Raw genomic sequence first — 15067 nt, 5'->3', positions numbered from 1 at the left:
CGACCAGTGCGCGCTTCGCTGGTGCGCATGACTGTAAGTGACCCAGACAGAAGCTAAGCGCGGCTGCGGCCTTCAAGACCACCTGTTCATCACCTGACTCCTCTTCTCCCCCCCACCCTCTGGTTTTCCAAATCTCACCCAGGTGCCCAGGTTAGGGTGGCGATGCAAGCCCAGGCACACCCCGCCCCCCCCCCCAAATGCCCCCGAGGTTTGGGGCAGGAGAAGAAAGTGCTTCGAGGGGAGGAGGAGAGGCAGGGGAGCGAGGCTATAAAATGGGAGGCCTCAGGCAGCCGCACAGCGTGCAGGCTGCAGGCAGACCGAGGGGATGCGCAGCCTGGGCCGCTGGCTGGGCTGGCTGGGGCTGGCGCTCTGTATGCTCCGGCTGAAGGCAGGTGAGGCGGACTTGTCCAGCGGACAGAGGGGCGCGCTGTGCCACCACACACCCACACACACATCCCCATGGTCCTGGGGGTTGGCGGGCAGCTGAGGATTTGCAGCGCCCCGGGATTGCACGCCTGTGGCCTCCCGCTGGGGGGTTGGAGCAAGGGACCATGTGCAAGAGACTTGGCCAGACTTGCAGCCTTTAAACGCTTCTCAGTCATGTAATAGGAATTCAAATCTTTAAGCAGGGGGAAGAGACGGACACCTAGATGAAATGTACAAATTTGTTTCTTTGGGTGCAAAAGAAATTTGAAATCTGCAATAGATTTTTTTCCCCCTTATAATGTAATTTTCTAAGAAGTTTTTTTTTTTCTTTTAAAAAAGGTTTATTTAGTTTTACATGGGAGGGAGATTTACAGGGAGGAGAGACAGAAAGATTTTCCATCCACTGGTTCACTCCCCAAGTGGCTGCAACAACCAGAGCTGAGCAGATCTAAAACCAGGAGCCAGGAGCTTCTTCTGGGTCTCCCGCGTGGGTGCAGGGTCCCAAGACTTTGGATTGTCCTCTGCTGCTTTTCCAGTTCATCAGCAGGGAGCTGGACTGGAATTGGAGCAGCCAGGACAGGACTGGGGATCCTGGCAAGGTGAGAATTAGCCTATTGAACAATTGCACCAACACCCCCTCAAAGAGCTTTTTGAAAACTCCCTGGCATATAAAATTTTGCAAAGTTTTCCAAGATTGAGTATTAAGAAAGCAAGAGAAGCAGTAAGCAGACGCCACTCTCCTTTGTTAAAAAAAAGAGAGAGACAAAGCCAGTGGTGATGTGGCCGTGTTTGGCAATACTAGCCGATGGGAAATTGAAGGTCAGCGTGGACTGACCCTGGCCTTGGACCAAGGAGCTGCGTCCATGGGTGTGTGGGCCAAACACACATGAAAGGACTAGAGAAGACCACAGAAGCTCAAGACAATGAGGATAAAAAGACGGCCAAGACCTGCTATCCTATTGGCAGAGCCCAAGAGATGCCTACCATTGGGTAAAGAGAAAATCCTCAGTGGACACACTTGTCCTGGTGTTGGCCATGACGGAATGCCCTGGGTCCTGTGGTCAGCAGTGGCTGCCATGCACGTGGGATCGGCTGGGCAGCGGCACGGTCTCTAGAACCCACTACGAGTTTTGTGGTTCTAAGCGTGCAGTTTCTCCCAAGCTTCTACTTGTCCTTTTTGGGGAAAAAAAAAAAATATATATATATATAAATATAAATATATATATATAAATATATATATATTTCAAAAGCAGAAGAGACAGAGAGCTTCCATTCAGGGATTCACTCCCCAAATATCCACAAGAGCCAGAGCTGGGCCAAGCCAGAGCCGGGAGCCCCATCTGGCTCTCCCACGTGGCCGTCCGGGACCCAAGGACTTGACCCATGACTTGCTGCCCTCCAGAGTGTATTAGCAGGAAAAAAAGGAATGAGAAGCACAGGCAGGACTTGAATCCAGGCACTCAGGCTGACGTGAGCAGCAGGCTGACCGCTGCACCAAATGCCCGCACAATGATGGTCAAGAGAATGTGTCCACTAGTAACAGGGGCCGGCGTTCAACCTGAAGTGTGAGATAGCCTTGTCCTGCATCGGAGCGCCCAGATTGCAGTCCCAGCTCCAGCTTCCTGCTTAAACAATATTCTGGAAGGCCCTGGTGCTGGCTGAAGGAACTGGGCTCCTGCCACCTACATGGGAGACCTGGACTGAGTTAGCAGCTCCTGGCTTTGGCAGAACCTACGCCTGGTCATCGCAGCCATTTGGGGTGAACCAGAAGCTGGGGGTGTGTGTTTGTTCTCCCGCTTTGTTCTTCCTCCTTTGCTCTGCTTCTCAAATAATTACGAAATAGAATTGTAATACACAAATATGATCTGTGATGATGCCATAAACCCAAGAATTAGCTTCTTTATGTCAAAGCAAAGAAAGTCAAATGCAGAGGGGCCGAGTTCCTGGCACACGTCAGTGGCAATGCTAAGGCGCCATGGTTTGGCTGCAGCTGGGCTCCTGGTTGACCTTTGCGGCACATGCGAGGGATCAAGAGGCTGGAAACTTCCTGTGAAGTTTAGATTGTGAGAAGTGATTCAGTACGATTGTCAGAGCGGAGCCCCTGTGGTTGAATCCTGGCGAGTGTGAGAAGAGGACAACCAGGACACCACACACACACACACACACACACACACACACACACACACACACACACCTGCTCAGGACTTAGTCAGCAACAAGGATGCCCACGGTTGTGGTCACTCCACCTTGAACCTCCAGAACTATGAGCCAAATAAAGTCCTTTTGACTAAAGTTTACAGAGTGATGGCATTTACCCAGTCGTGGCTAGCAGCCATGGAGACAGCGTGCCCCTGAGATCTGGCTGCCCACGGAGAAGCACAGAGCCCGAGGGCTCAGCTCAGCCTGGCTTTCACCCATCACAGCCTTGGGGGCCAGTTCAGTTCTTTAGGGCAGCAGGATTGTGTCTGTAAAACACAGCGGTGTGGGTGTTTACAGAGAGAAGGACGCTGTGGAGATCAGAGGGAGGTAGTGCCATGTTAATGGTGCAACACAGCGGCTCTGTACAGTGGGCCTGGCAGCAGCTGAGAGAAAATGAAAAACCCTTAAAACATGCCAGCTTCTGGCAGTGAGCAAACAGGTTCTCCTGCCACAAGGCTGGCTCGCAGTCAAAGCCAATAGGTGTTCTCTGATCTCCAGCCCTGTGAAAGCCACCAGAATCAAAATGCAGTCCAGTGTCCACCCTAACCAGAAAGAGGATGAAAGTCCAGGGGGACAGTACACTACTGGTTAAAGTCCTTACCTGGCATGAACCAGGATTCCATACGGACACCAGTTTGTGTCCTGGCTGCTCCACTTCCCATCCAGCTCCCTGCTTGTGGCCTGGGAAAACAGTCAAGGATGGCCCAAAGCCTTGGGATCCTGCACACACATGGGAGACCCGGAAGAGGCTCCAGGCTCCAAGCTTCAGATCAGCTCAGCTCTGGTCATTGCGGCCACTTGGGGAATGAACCAGCAGACAGCAGATCCTTCTCTCTGTCTCTCGTCTCTGTAGATCTACCTTTCCAATACCAATAAACAAATCTTTTTTAGAACCAAGGGAGCTTATGAAGGGCCTCCCCATGATTGACTGGGTACAGCAGCCATCACCCTGAGCTGGCCACAGCCACAACTATCCTCAGAACTTCTGCAAAGATGCCTGCTGACTTACCAGGTGCCACGCCGCACACAGGTACCCACCCCAGTGGTGCATCCGTGTGGCCAAAGATGGCGACTTTCAAAATCTTTTCTGTACGCTTCGTCATGTCGGCCTTTTAAAATCACCCCTCGCCTCTGCCCCCTTGGATTCCCGGCCCGCGTGCCAAGGGCCGCAGGTACCCACGGCCGTGCTCTTGGTTCCCAAGCAAATGTCAGTATCCTCTCTAGGATGTCTCTTCAGGTGTGATTTAGACAGTGGGGCTCAACAGATGGGTGGACGGTGAATGCCATGGGCTGGGGACGAGGAAAGAGAAAAACAAGAGCTGGACTCTCATCCGATCCTGGGCCTGCAAGAAGACTCCCGCCAGCCCTGACTGGGAATGTTTCTCTGCCATCCCGATGTGGGGCTGCCTTCTTTCTATCAGCAACAAGAGAGCCAACCGTTAGCAGGATGAACTTCAAGGTATTTTGTAGCAGAAAACCTACATTTCACCCATTTTATCTTTCTCTTTCAGAATTGATTACTCATTTAAATCCTCCGAAACCAGGTAAGGAGATCATCTCTTTGTTTTGTCGGAGTCTCTGATGTCAGCCTACACCCCTTCAACAATAGTGCCTTCTGGAATGTTCCTGTCTTTCTCTGCCCTTTGACCCTTTCCTTGGCTCGTCTTCCGGCATGACAGACTCACCCAGACATCAACAGCCAATTGCAACGTAGTAAATTATACAAGGGGATCCAAAAAAAAGTTGGTGGGATATTCAATGAAAAGACAAGCTTCCAGGGCATGTGTTCAGCAGAGTAGGTAAACAGCAGCCTGGGGCGACTGCCTCCCACACACAGTACAGTACTGGGGTTGGGTTTCAGCTCCTCGGCTTCTTTAAAAATAAATAAATATTTTTTATTTGAAAGGCAGGTTTTGTTAAAGAGAGAGAAGGAGAGCCAGAAAGAAAGATCTGCTGGAAAGAAAGATCTCACTCTCCAAATGGCCATAATGGCTAGAGCTGAGACTGTTTGAAGCCAGGAGCTTCTTCCAGGGCTCCCACACAGGTGCAGGATCCCAAGGCTTTGGGCCGTCCTCTCCTGATTTCCCAGGCCACGAGTAGGAAGCTGAATAGGAAGTGGAGCAACCAGGACACGAACTGGTACCCTTATGGAAACCCAGTGATTGCAAGGGGGAGGACTAGCCATTTGCGCTATCGTGCCAGGCAGCAGTCATGACTCAAGACTGTGTCCCTGCTACCCTGTGGAAGATCCAGATCAAGCTTCCAGCTCCCAGCTTCACCCTGGCCACGCCCCAGCAGCTCCCAGCTTCACCCTGGCCACGCCCCAGCAGCTCCCAGCTTCACCCTGGCCATGCCCCAGCAGCTCCCAGCTTCACCCTGGCCATGCCCCAGCAGCTCCCAGCTTCACCCTGGCCACACCCCAGCTGTAGTGAGGGGCTGAAGCAGTAGACGGACCTGGTGTGCTGGCTCAGTGGCTAAATCCATATGGCTGTTGGTATGTGTCCCAGCTGCCCCAGTTTCCATCCAGCTTCCTGCTTCTGGCCTGGGAATGCAGTTGATGATGGCTCAAAGTTTGGGGGCCTTGCATGCATGTGGGAGACCCAGAAGAAGCTCCTCTCTCCTGGCTTCAGACTGGCTCAGCTCTGGTCATTGTGGCTACTTGGGGAGTGAACTAGCAGACAGATCTTTCTCCCGTAAATCTACCTTACCAATAAAAATAAATAAATCTTGGAGGAGGGGGGAAATAAGCTTATCTTAGCACACACACACACAAAAACCCCACCTTGAAATCTATGCTTGTTTTTTTTTTTAAAAAAAAATAATATGCATTTTCTATAACCTTTTTGGAAGATTCTCCTCAAAAATTTTGGCGGGGAGGGGGGGATCCAAAATAAACTTAGTGTCATAACTTCATCCGTCTATGAACTTCTCAACACATATATGCAGGGAGTAGAATATGTTTGGCGTAAAGCTGCTTCTTCAAGTGTGCATGTGTATTCAGTGGTCTGATTCTACCTTTTCAAGCTAATTCACAGATGCATCACCCACATACGTCACCCTATGTTCGTAGTGAGACTATGTAACACCCGAGCCCTGAGCAGTTCTGAATGCTCTGTTGTCATGAGCTGATGTCACAGCGCAACACGCACCTCCCTCGTGAAGTCTTACTCCATCGGCAGCGTGGGCCCTCGGCCTGGCCTGCGCTAAACCCTTGCCACCCTCTGCTTCTCTGAGCTCAACGTTCCGAAAAAGACGCTTGCTTAGGTAGCTGTTCGGTTTCTTGTCCGTTCATTTTCACAGCTGATTTGGGACATAATCTCTCTGCTGTAATATCTGTCTATTTTGAGTAATATATATATATATATAATGTTATTTTTGATATTGCTTACGTAGTTGAGAGGGACGCACACCCATGGGAGGAAGATGGGAGGGACAGGCTTGCTTTTCTCTCCCGTGTCCAAAAGGGAGGTGGGAGAGGACTTCTCCCTGTCGTCTGCCAGCATCGCCAGCTGGGGGTGAGGGTCGGTCATCTGATGACGCCCCAGAGCCCTCGATGTGGGGAGCAGTGTCCTGCAGGTGCTACTTGAGTGATGTAGACAGTTCTGAGAAGTGGTTGGTTTCATTGCTCCAGGGTTGAGAAGACCTTTCCAAGAGTCTCACACTCCCCAGTGGGAGCTGAAGCCCAGCAGGGCAGTCCCCAGCGTTCCCCTACCAGGCCCATTCCCTGGAGGAGCCCAGCTCCGAATCCTAACTGCCCGGCTCGAGATCCCAGCGTTATCCTTTGTTAGGAAGCTTCCCAGAAGTGAGCTCGCACCTTGATCTATAGTCTGTTGCATTTTCCTGGCTCATTGAAATGATACTTCAACATTATAATGGTCTTGAAATAAATGCTGTTATTACTTTTCCCATTTTTAATCTTGTATAGATTTTGCTTTTCGTTACTTCCTAGCCTGATTTGAGTGTGCAGTTTCAGCTTATATGACTAAACGTGTATGATTCAAACTTTCCAGAAAGTAACATTTAAATATGCTCAGTTATAAACTGGAAAACATGCCATTTACCCGAAGGAGAATGGCTCCAAATCCATGGAACAGCTAAGTAACAAGTGCCGGTTGAGGACAGGTGTGTGAGGACGGGCGTGAGGGCCTCTCTGGAGGCCAACGTGAGGGCCTGCGACAGGGCAGGGAGCGGCCAGCACATGGCCAGCTGCACAACAGCGTGCTTCTGGACGGACATTCCGTCCGGAGCTCACAGAAACAGGATCTAAAGCTTCCTTGGGTCCACACAAATAACGGATCTTCACAAAGTTCCTGGAGAATGTACATAGTGAAAAACTTAGGCAGGGGTCTCAGAAAGTTTTGGATTGTCCTAAACTTCCCTTCCAATTGCATTCTCTGAGCTTTTTCAAGTGCCTTTATATAAATCACAACTGACGAATAATAGTGTTAAATGATAAAAACCGCCCAGTCTTACTTTTAAACTTAATAACTACCATCATCATAATAAACAATGTGGTTAAAGGATAAAAGGATGGAAGACATTGTCAATGCATAATGTGGTTAAAAAATAAATAGGAATATTATATATTGCTCAAAAAGGATTGTAACTAATATCTTTTTAATAATACAAACGGATTTGCACCAACATTGTTTCAGGATCTGAGAGCCCATGAGTTATTAAGTTTCCGTCTCTAACAACTGATCCTATGCATCTAGCTGTGGATAGACTGGATGTGATATTTGATACAAAAGTTTCATAAGGGCCTGGCACAGTAGCCTAGTGGCTAATGTCCTTGCCTGGCATACACCGGGATCCCATATGGGCACCGGTTTGTGTCCCGGCGGCCCCACTTCCCATCCAGCTCCCTGCTTATGGTCTGGGAAAGCAGTCGAGAATGGCCCAAAGCCTTGGGACCCTGCACCCACATGCGATACCCGGAAGAAGCTTCGGATTGGCTCAGCTCCTGCCGTTTATGACCACTTGGGGAGTGAGCCAGCAGATGGAAGATCTTCCTCTCTGCCTCTCCTTCTCTTTGGAAATCTGAATTTCTAATGAAAATAAATAAATCTTTTTTACGTTTTTTAAACATTATTATTATTATTATCCTTTCATGATAACAGTTCCATAGGCTCCTGTTATTTCCCTTATCCCGGCCCCAATTTCCTCCCCACCCCCACATAGTTCCTCTATATCATTACTAAAATATAGTTCTTCATACACAGTCATATGTCCATCATTGCGGGCATGGACAATGGCAGAGAGTCCAGCATCCTATTGTCAAGATACAGTAAACAGCTTCATTGGGACTCCATCTCTGGTCTGGAAGTAGAAATGCATACTGCATTGTATCCTCACATCTGGATGTTAGTCTCCATTTCACAGCTACTGCACATCCCCTCAAATGAAAAGTCATGATACAAAATCAACAACAAGGAAGAAAAAAAAACAAATTTACAATGCCATGAAGTTAAATAACACATTACTAGATATGACAGTCTCCATTACACAGCTACTATACATTCCCTTAAATGAAAAGCCATAGCACAAAATCAACATCAGGAAGAAAAAAGAAATTAACAACACCATGAAGTTAAATAACATGCTTCTGAATGACTAATGTGTGGCTGAAGAAATGAAAAAGAAAATCAAGAATCTTCTTGAAGAAAATGTTGCAACTGTTGGGCCTATGAGTCACTGAAGAAGTTAATGAGAAGAAAGTGTTTTGAAGAGATGAAACTAACAGAAAGAACAAAACCCATGAGATACAGTTTCCGCTGGTCTTTGTTGGTGAAATCTGTCTCTTCTAGACAACAAAAAGATGGGATTTGTTCTTTAATCCAGTGTACTAATCTATGACATTTGATTGAGCTTAAGCCATTTGCATTCAGGGTTAATATGTATGGGTGGTACTTTGGCCCTGTCATTTTAGAAATGGGTTGTTCATTGGTTTAGTCTTCTGTTGTCCTTTTACTGGGATGTTCTTCACATTTGCCTTTGGTTTTGGTAGGTGCTATTCCTCTTCTCTGTCAAGAGAACATCTTGAAGTATCTTTTGTAGGGCAGGTTTGAAAGAGGCAAATTCTTTTAACTTTTCTTTGCTGTGGAAGAATTTTATCCCATTTTCAGACAAAAGAAAGCTTTGCGGGGTATGTTATCCTAGGCCGACAATTTTTATCTTTTAGGATCTGGAATATGTCACTCCATTCTCTTCTGGCCTGTAGAGTTTCCTGTCAGAGATCTCCTGTGAGTTTAATTGGCATTCCTTTATATGTCAATTGATTTTTTTTTGACATGCACATTTAAGTATCTTTTCCTTATGTTCAATTGAAAAGAGGTTGATGATCATGTGTCTTGGTAAAGATCGTTTTTGAGCAGGCCTGTTGGGAGTTCTGTGCCCCTCCTGGATGTTGTTTCCCAATTCTTTCTCTAAATTAGGGAAATTTTCTCTTACTATTTCACTAAATATATTTGTAAAATCAGTTTCTGTTTCTGCACCTTTTGGGACTCCCATAACTCTTATATTTGGCCTCTTGATAGTGTCTTTCAATTCTTGAATACTTTTTTGGCCTGATCCAACTCTGCTTCCAGCTTTTTGTTTATTTCCCTGATGACAGAAAATGCCTTCCAATTCTGAGATTCTTTCTTCCGCTTGTTTGCTTAATTCTATTTTAGAGATTCTGCACTGTACTTTTAATTTGCTCTACTGTGTTCTTAATTTCTGATATATCAGCCTTCATTTGTCTTATTGCTGCTATTGCTTAGTGTAAAATATTCCTTAAATTCTTCAAACTCTTATATGTGCTTCTCATTTTTTCTCAGAATCTTTAAAATGAGTTTTCTGAATCCTGTGTTCCCCATTTTCTCGATGTCTTCCTCAGTTAACTCTGAGGTTGGCATAGGGTTTTGCTCCTTTGCAGGGGAGTTTTCAGTAATATTCATCGTGCCTTTGTCTCTTCTTTTGCTCTTGGTCATTGGACTTCTGGTTGGCAGTCTTCTCCTTGGGGCAGGTGTCTAAGCTTTGCCACCCACTTATTGCAGTTGGTACACAACTCTTTGCTTGAAGCCAACTGTGCCGCTCCCTCCAGCAACTGGACTCCTTCCAGGTCTGGGTTCTTAGATTTCCATAAAGAACTCCGTAGTCCCAACTCCCGGCTCACCAATCTCCACCTCCTGTGGTGCCGTGCTGAGGCTGCACCTTTGTCTGTACAACTTTTCTCCCCCTTCCGGTTGGAGCAGGTCCCAGGATTAGGGAGACACCTGGTGTCCTATATGGCTAGGTTGTTGGTGTCGCTGATCTTACTGGAACCTATTGGCTGTTAGGTTTGGGTGCGACACGACCTACTTTGACCCGTACAAAGCCACAGTTGGTATTATTTACCTGAGGGACCAGTACAATCTGCGGAACTCAGTGAGTTCTCGTGAGCTCAGCACAGGTGCAGTTCACTGTTGTCCCCTGCAGTCCTAAAACTTTTGCCACAGTGTACAAAATGGTGCCTGACATACCGCTACTAGAGTTCTTGATCTGCTGGCCATCAGATTTGAGGGCTACCCAGACCTGTCTTGCATAGAACCTGTAGAATGCCACGTTTATGCAGTTCACTGAGTCAGAAATGAGTTCACTCCCAGCTCAGCGTATGCTCAGTCCTTTCCCTTGCCTCCTTACGCAAAATGGCGCCCATTTTGGCTCTAGGGGGCTGACTGGGCTATGAAATCCTCCCTGTTCCCGCACTGCCTATCTGGGATCTGCTGCTCCGTCTCTGCTCCTGGTCAAATCAAACGGACCAGCAGGATGGACAGTTCTTTGTATGGGTTCACCTCCCAAGCTCCCAGTGAAAGTCCCTTCCCACCTGGTTGCTGGTGGAGTTTAGATCGCCGTTAGCTGAATGCCGCTGGAGTATCAGTCGCTGCAACACCACACCATTGCGTCCGCTGCTTTCCTGTGTTTGTCAGTCTGTTGTTCTGTCCTCTGCTATTTCCTGGAATGTGTCCTCTCTGCTTCATCCTGATTAAATGTTTCTTCGTCCGTTTAAATGTGTCCTTACCTTATTCTGCCATCTTGATTCTCCCAATGGAATGTTAATTCTCAAAAATAAATAAATCTTTTTAAAAATAAAGTTTTATGAAGACAAGTAAAAGGAACTTAAAAGAAAACTGAGTGTACCAAGTTGACCTGGCTGTTTGAGAAATTCCATGGAGACTCACCCTGAGCTGAACCTGAGAGGAAAGTCGTTGAGGCAGAGGGTCCTGGGGAGGGGGTGACATCAGCTGCTACACAGCAGCGGGCTCTGGCGGGCTGGTGACAGTGTGAGCAGGCTCTGGCGGGCTGGTGACAGTGGCATACATGAGGAACACTGGGAAATAAATTTCTGCTGCCATGGGGCAAAGGGCAGGGGCCCCAGAGAGAGGGAAGTGGGCAGCTTGGCAGGAAGTCCAGCAGATAACTCGGGAAGGCTCAGGAGTTCCTTTTCCTGACGGAGCGAGGCTGTGATCAGAAGGACTCCAGAGTCTGGGTTTAGGAAAGCAGGTGCAGCCTGCACCAGGCTGCAGGCTCTAAGATGGTTTGTGTCAACACGGCTAGGGAGAGACAGCTAGTGTGTGGTGTGGGAATGTGGAGGGCGCAGGGTCCATGGCCCAGGAAAATGAGATGGCTCTCCATCCGTGCCTGCCCTGTTTTCCAGAGCTCTCCTCCCACCCCTGCGTCTTTCCGTTCACCTATGGCGACACGACACATTACAGCTGCATCTCCATCCACAGCGACTTCAGCTGGTGTTCCCTCGACAGTCAGTTCCAGGGCAGGTGGCGCTACTGCACATCCAGCGGTGAGCATCCGACCCTCCTGGGACCCAAGAAGCGGCTGTGTGTGTGCTGGTTTCCCATCAGACAGCACTGAGTTCACCTCCTGACGCCTCCACTTATTCCTAACCACTTGGGAAAACCAAATTCCATGGCCAAAAAAAAAAAAAAATGTGGCTTGGAGTGGGTCTTTAGCCTAGTTGTATGTCCCTGACCCCTCGCAGTGTACTTGGGTTGGATTTTCAGCTCCGTGTCTTAGTTCAGTTTCTTGTCCACACAGACCCTGAAAGGCAGGGCCCAGCACTGTAGCCTAATGGCTGGAGTCCTCACCTTACATGCACTGGGACACCGGTTCTAATCCCGGCTGCTCCACTTCCCATCCAGCTCCCTGATGGTAGCCTGGGAAAGCAGTCAAGGACGGCCCAAAGTCTTGAGACCCTGCACTTGCGTGGGAGACCCAGAAGAAGCTCCAGGTTCCTGGCTTCGGATCAGCTCCTCTCCGGCTGTTGCAGCCACTTGAGGAGTGAACCAGCAAATGGAAGATCTTTGTCTCTGTCTCTTATCGCCTGCTGTGAGCCGTCCTGCTCCCGCGCTCACGCTCCCCTCCTGCCCTCTGCTTTCTCTGCAGATCCTCCACAGTGTAGTTTTCCCTTCCTCTTCAAAAGTAAGGTCTTCCACATGTGCACCAAAGAGGACTACGTTTTGGATCGGAGCTGGTGCTCATTGACCAAAAACTACAACAAAGACAAAAAATGGAAGCAGTGTTCCCCTTACAAGTAAGACGGAGGGGGAGGGAGCAGCTGGTGTAAGGCGTGGGTCGAGGGTCACGCAACTCCCACCAAGGACGTGCTAGTAAATATTTCAGGCTTAGCCAACCCGTGGTCACATGCCCTCGTCTGCTATTACTGCCCCTAGCAGTCTTGGGAAATGTAAAACTCAATCCATGGGACTGTGTTCCAATACAACCTCTTTTGTAGGCCCTGCAATTGGAATCATACAACTTTCGGGTGTCACGGACTGTTAGGCCAACAGATTGATTTTTGTTTGTTTGTTCTCTTCTTTTACTTTGAAAGTGAGAGAAATCTCCCATCTGTTAGTTCACTCTCCAGAATGTCACGATGACCAGGGCTGAGCCAGGCCAAGGTCGGGACCCCAGAACTCCTTCCAGGTCTCCCGCATGGGTACCAGGGCCCTGTCTCCCTTGTGGGAGGTCTGGGTTGAGTTTGTAGCTCTCAACTTGAACACCAGCCCATTCCCAGCCGATGGGGGCATTTGGGAAATGATCCCAAATTAGATTGGTAAGAATGAACTTCTTGGCAACCAAGTGCAGCTCCAAACATCACATTGTCCATCATGTCGAACACCTGAAAGGGCATGTTCAAGGTCCCCTGTGAAAACGTTTCTTCCTTCCTCCCCAGGGGATTTTCCTCTCTGGGAGTTCATTTGAGCAGTGACTCAAAAAGAAACCCTCCAAGTAAGTGCTTGTGTAACTCCCCGACACTGCCACCTCCCTGAGCCTGCGTTTATGTAACGGGCCTTTGGCAATCAACCATGCACCAGCACTTCATAACCACGTGCAGTGGCCATAGAGCTGGGCATGACTCACTGGCTTCCCCATCCCCAGGGGTGGCTCTGGTGACCATCAGATGGATCTGATTCTGCAATGCACTCTGAGCTGTACCGAGGCAGGGTGCCCACGAGGCTGCACATAGGCACGCCTCTTACATGCTTCTTTCCTCTCTTTTCCCCCTCTCTGTCTTAATTTTTCCTTTTTTTTTTTTCATAAAAATGGTTTCAAGAGTAGAGCACATATTTGTGTAAAATAAACATTAGATTGATTAGGAGTAGGTGAAAAATAACACAGGATGAATGGGTTATAGAAAAGAGCCTGCCCCAAGACCAACAGGTAGACAAACATTTGTTTTACACCTGCTAAGGCGACCAGATAATCCCCTGAGCCCTCCATGGGCACCAACCACTCTGCCCACTGACCAAGTGCTTTCCTGTCTGTGAAATAGCCCTCCATCCAATGTGGTTAGGAACTGTGAAACAAGAGCACAAAAATCAGGTTTAAAGATTTACAGTGGCTTATGAAAAGGGTTCAGAGAGGACATGCTGTGAAAAGGCAGGCAACTTCAAGAAACACAAACATTTCAAAAACCAAAGACTTCTTAGAATCACTTGTGATGCAAACACAGTGCGTGATTTCCAGATGTTTCCACCAAAGCAAACCCGTCTTTTCATTCCAGGGGCTTTTTGAGGTATCCTCACATCGCATCAATTGTAGGAAAACTTAGAGCTTCGGGCCCAGAGAAAAAGTGGCTCATGGCCACATTTGCAGTCTGTGAACAAGTTTTACATTCTTAGTGTATCGTTCCATATCATCTAATATTTGTAATCGCATTTTGCTTTTTTTAATTTTCAAGTTTAGTTTGATGCTTATACCCTTCATACATGAGAAAACATTCATTTAGACATCCAAGGGTTGCGTAACCATGGCCACCCACACGTTAACCTTCCACTCACCTCCCCTCTTCCCCCCTTCCCCTCTTCCCTTTCTCTTCAATATTACAAAGCACTCGACAGGTCCTCCACATGGAAAATGGTCAATGCAACAAATGTCACCCACCGCACTGAATGATTCACGTGGTCACAGGTCACGTTGACCTGTGAGTGAGAGAGGGATGTTATTCCTTTCTCTCTCTCTCTCTCTCTTGTTGTTGTTTTATTTTTAGTTTGGATTTTTGAATTTTGTGGTATAATTTCATATAAACTGGGATTCCTCCCCTCAAACTCTGACCCCCCGACAGATTTCCCCCTTGTTGCTACAATAGCATAGTCCTTCATAAGGAGTCAAAATTCCATCAGTCTGTTATTTAAGTGTGCCCTGATATTGCGGGTACAGACAACGTCAGACAGTCCAGCATCCCATTGTCTTCACATGTCCAACAGTTTCATCGGGAGTCCATCTTTTGTCTGGAAGCAGAGATGCATGTTGCATTAAACCCCCACATCTGGATACGGTAGACCCCAGGACTCCATCGCTGTACGAGTCCATAACTGAGAAGCCGTGAAACGAGGTCAACAGCTGGTATGAGTTAGAACAACAGCCTCAACCACAGCAACGAATTACAGCACCATGAAAAAAGGCGCCACTGAGTAACCAATATGTTAACACTTTTCTAAGACCACTGGTGTCCTGGGCTCACCTGTCCTTCTCCTGTCCCACTTGGCCACACCTGCTGTCAGTTCATGGAGGTAGACCAGCTCTCCCAAAGGGGAAACAGGAAGATGGCTAGGGAGGGTGATGGGTTAAGATATGGATTCTAACCTCTCCCATCTCGTCAGTATTTAGATGAGCCTTGGTGGAGTTGAATATACAGAAGTCAGCGACCCATCAGTCACCTGTCAAAACAGCACCCTGTGCTTCCTGCCTGCCCAGTGCTGACCACTATGGCCAACAAACAGATGATCGTCTCTCCACAGGAATGACACCTTTTCTTGGGGAGAAAAGACCCTTCTCAGTGGCAATTTATTTAAAAATAAATCTTTGAAAGAAAGGTTTGTGGAAAATGTGTGTAGTTTTGTGAATATCCAGGCTAACGTTCATAAATTGAACCCCCTCCCCAGCACCTTTGCAAATCTGACCC

General features: G+C 48.0%; 1 protein-coding gene across 1 annotated transcript; it reads left to right on the top strand.

Annotated features, from left to right (window-relative positions):
* The first annotated feature begins 325 nt into the window (after positions 1–325).
* On the top strand, positions 326–14979 carry LOC121155013 (binder of sperm protein homolog 2-like). The gene is made up of 5 exons (XM_040978196.1): positions 326–392; positions 4137–4169; positions 11303–11443; positions 12046–12193; positions 14766–14979. Exons 1-5 carry the CDS (start codon positions 326–328, stop codon positions 14770–14772), a joined length of 396 nt encoding a protein of 131 aa, XP_040834130.1. The 3' UTR covers positions 14773–14979.
* Positions 14980–15067: the final 88 nt, after the last annotated feature.

The sequence above is a fragment of the Ochotona curzoniae genome, unplaced genomic scaffold (genome assembly GCF_017591425.1).
Source record: "Ochotona curzoniae isolate NIBS_2020 unplaced genomic scaffold, NIBS_Ocur_1.0 contig_2861, whole genome shotgun sequence".
NCBI lineage: Eukaryota > Metazoa > Chordata > Mammalia > Lagomorpha > Ochotonidae > Ochotona > Ochotona curzoniae.
This window is presented reverse-complemented; position numbering and strand designations above follow the sequence as displayed.

What these genes read in the sequence shown, in the direction of transcription:
- LOC121155013 (XM_040978196.1), top strand. Translation starts at nt 326, where the DNA reads ATGCGCAGCCTGGGCCGCTGGCTGGGCTGGCTGGGGCTGGCGCTCTGT. An exon ending in TTTAAATCCTCCGAAACCAG is followed by an intron (nt 4,170 to 11,302) that starts GTAAGGAGATCA and finishes CCTGTTTTCCAG; the next exon opens with AGCTCTCCTCCCACCCCTGC. An exon ending in GCGCTACTGCACATCCAGCG is followed by an intron (nt 11,444 to 12,045) that starts GTGAGCATCCGA and finishes CTTTCTCTGCAG; the next exon opens with ATCCTCCACAGTGTAGTTTT.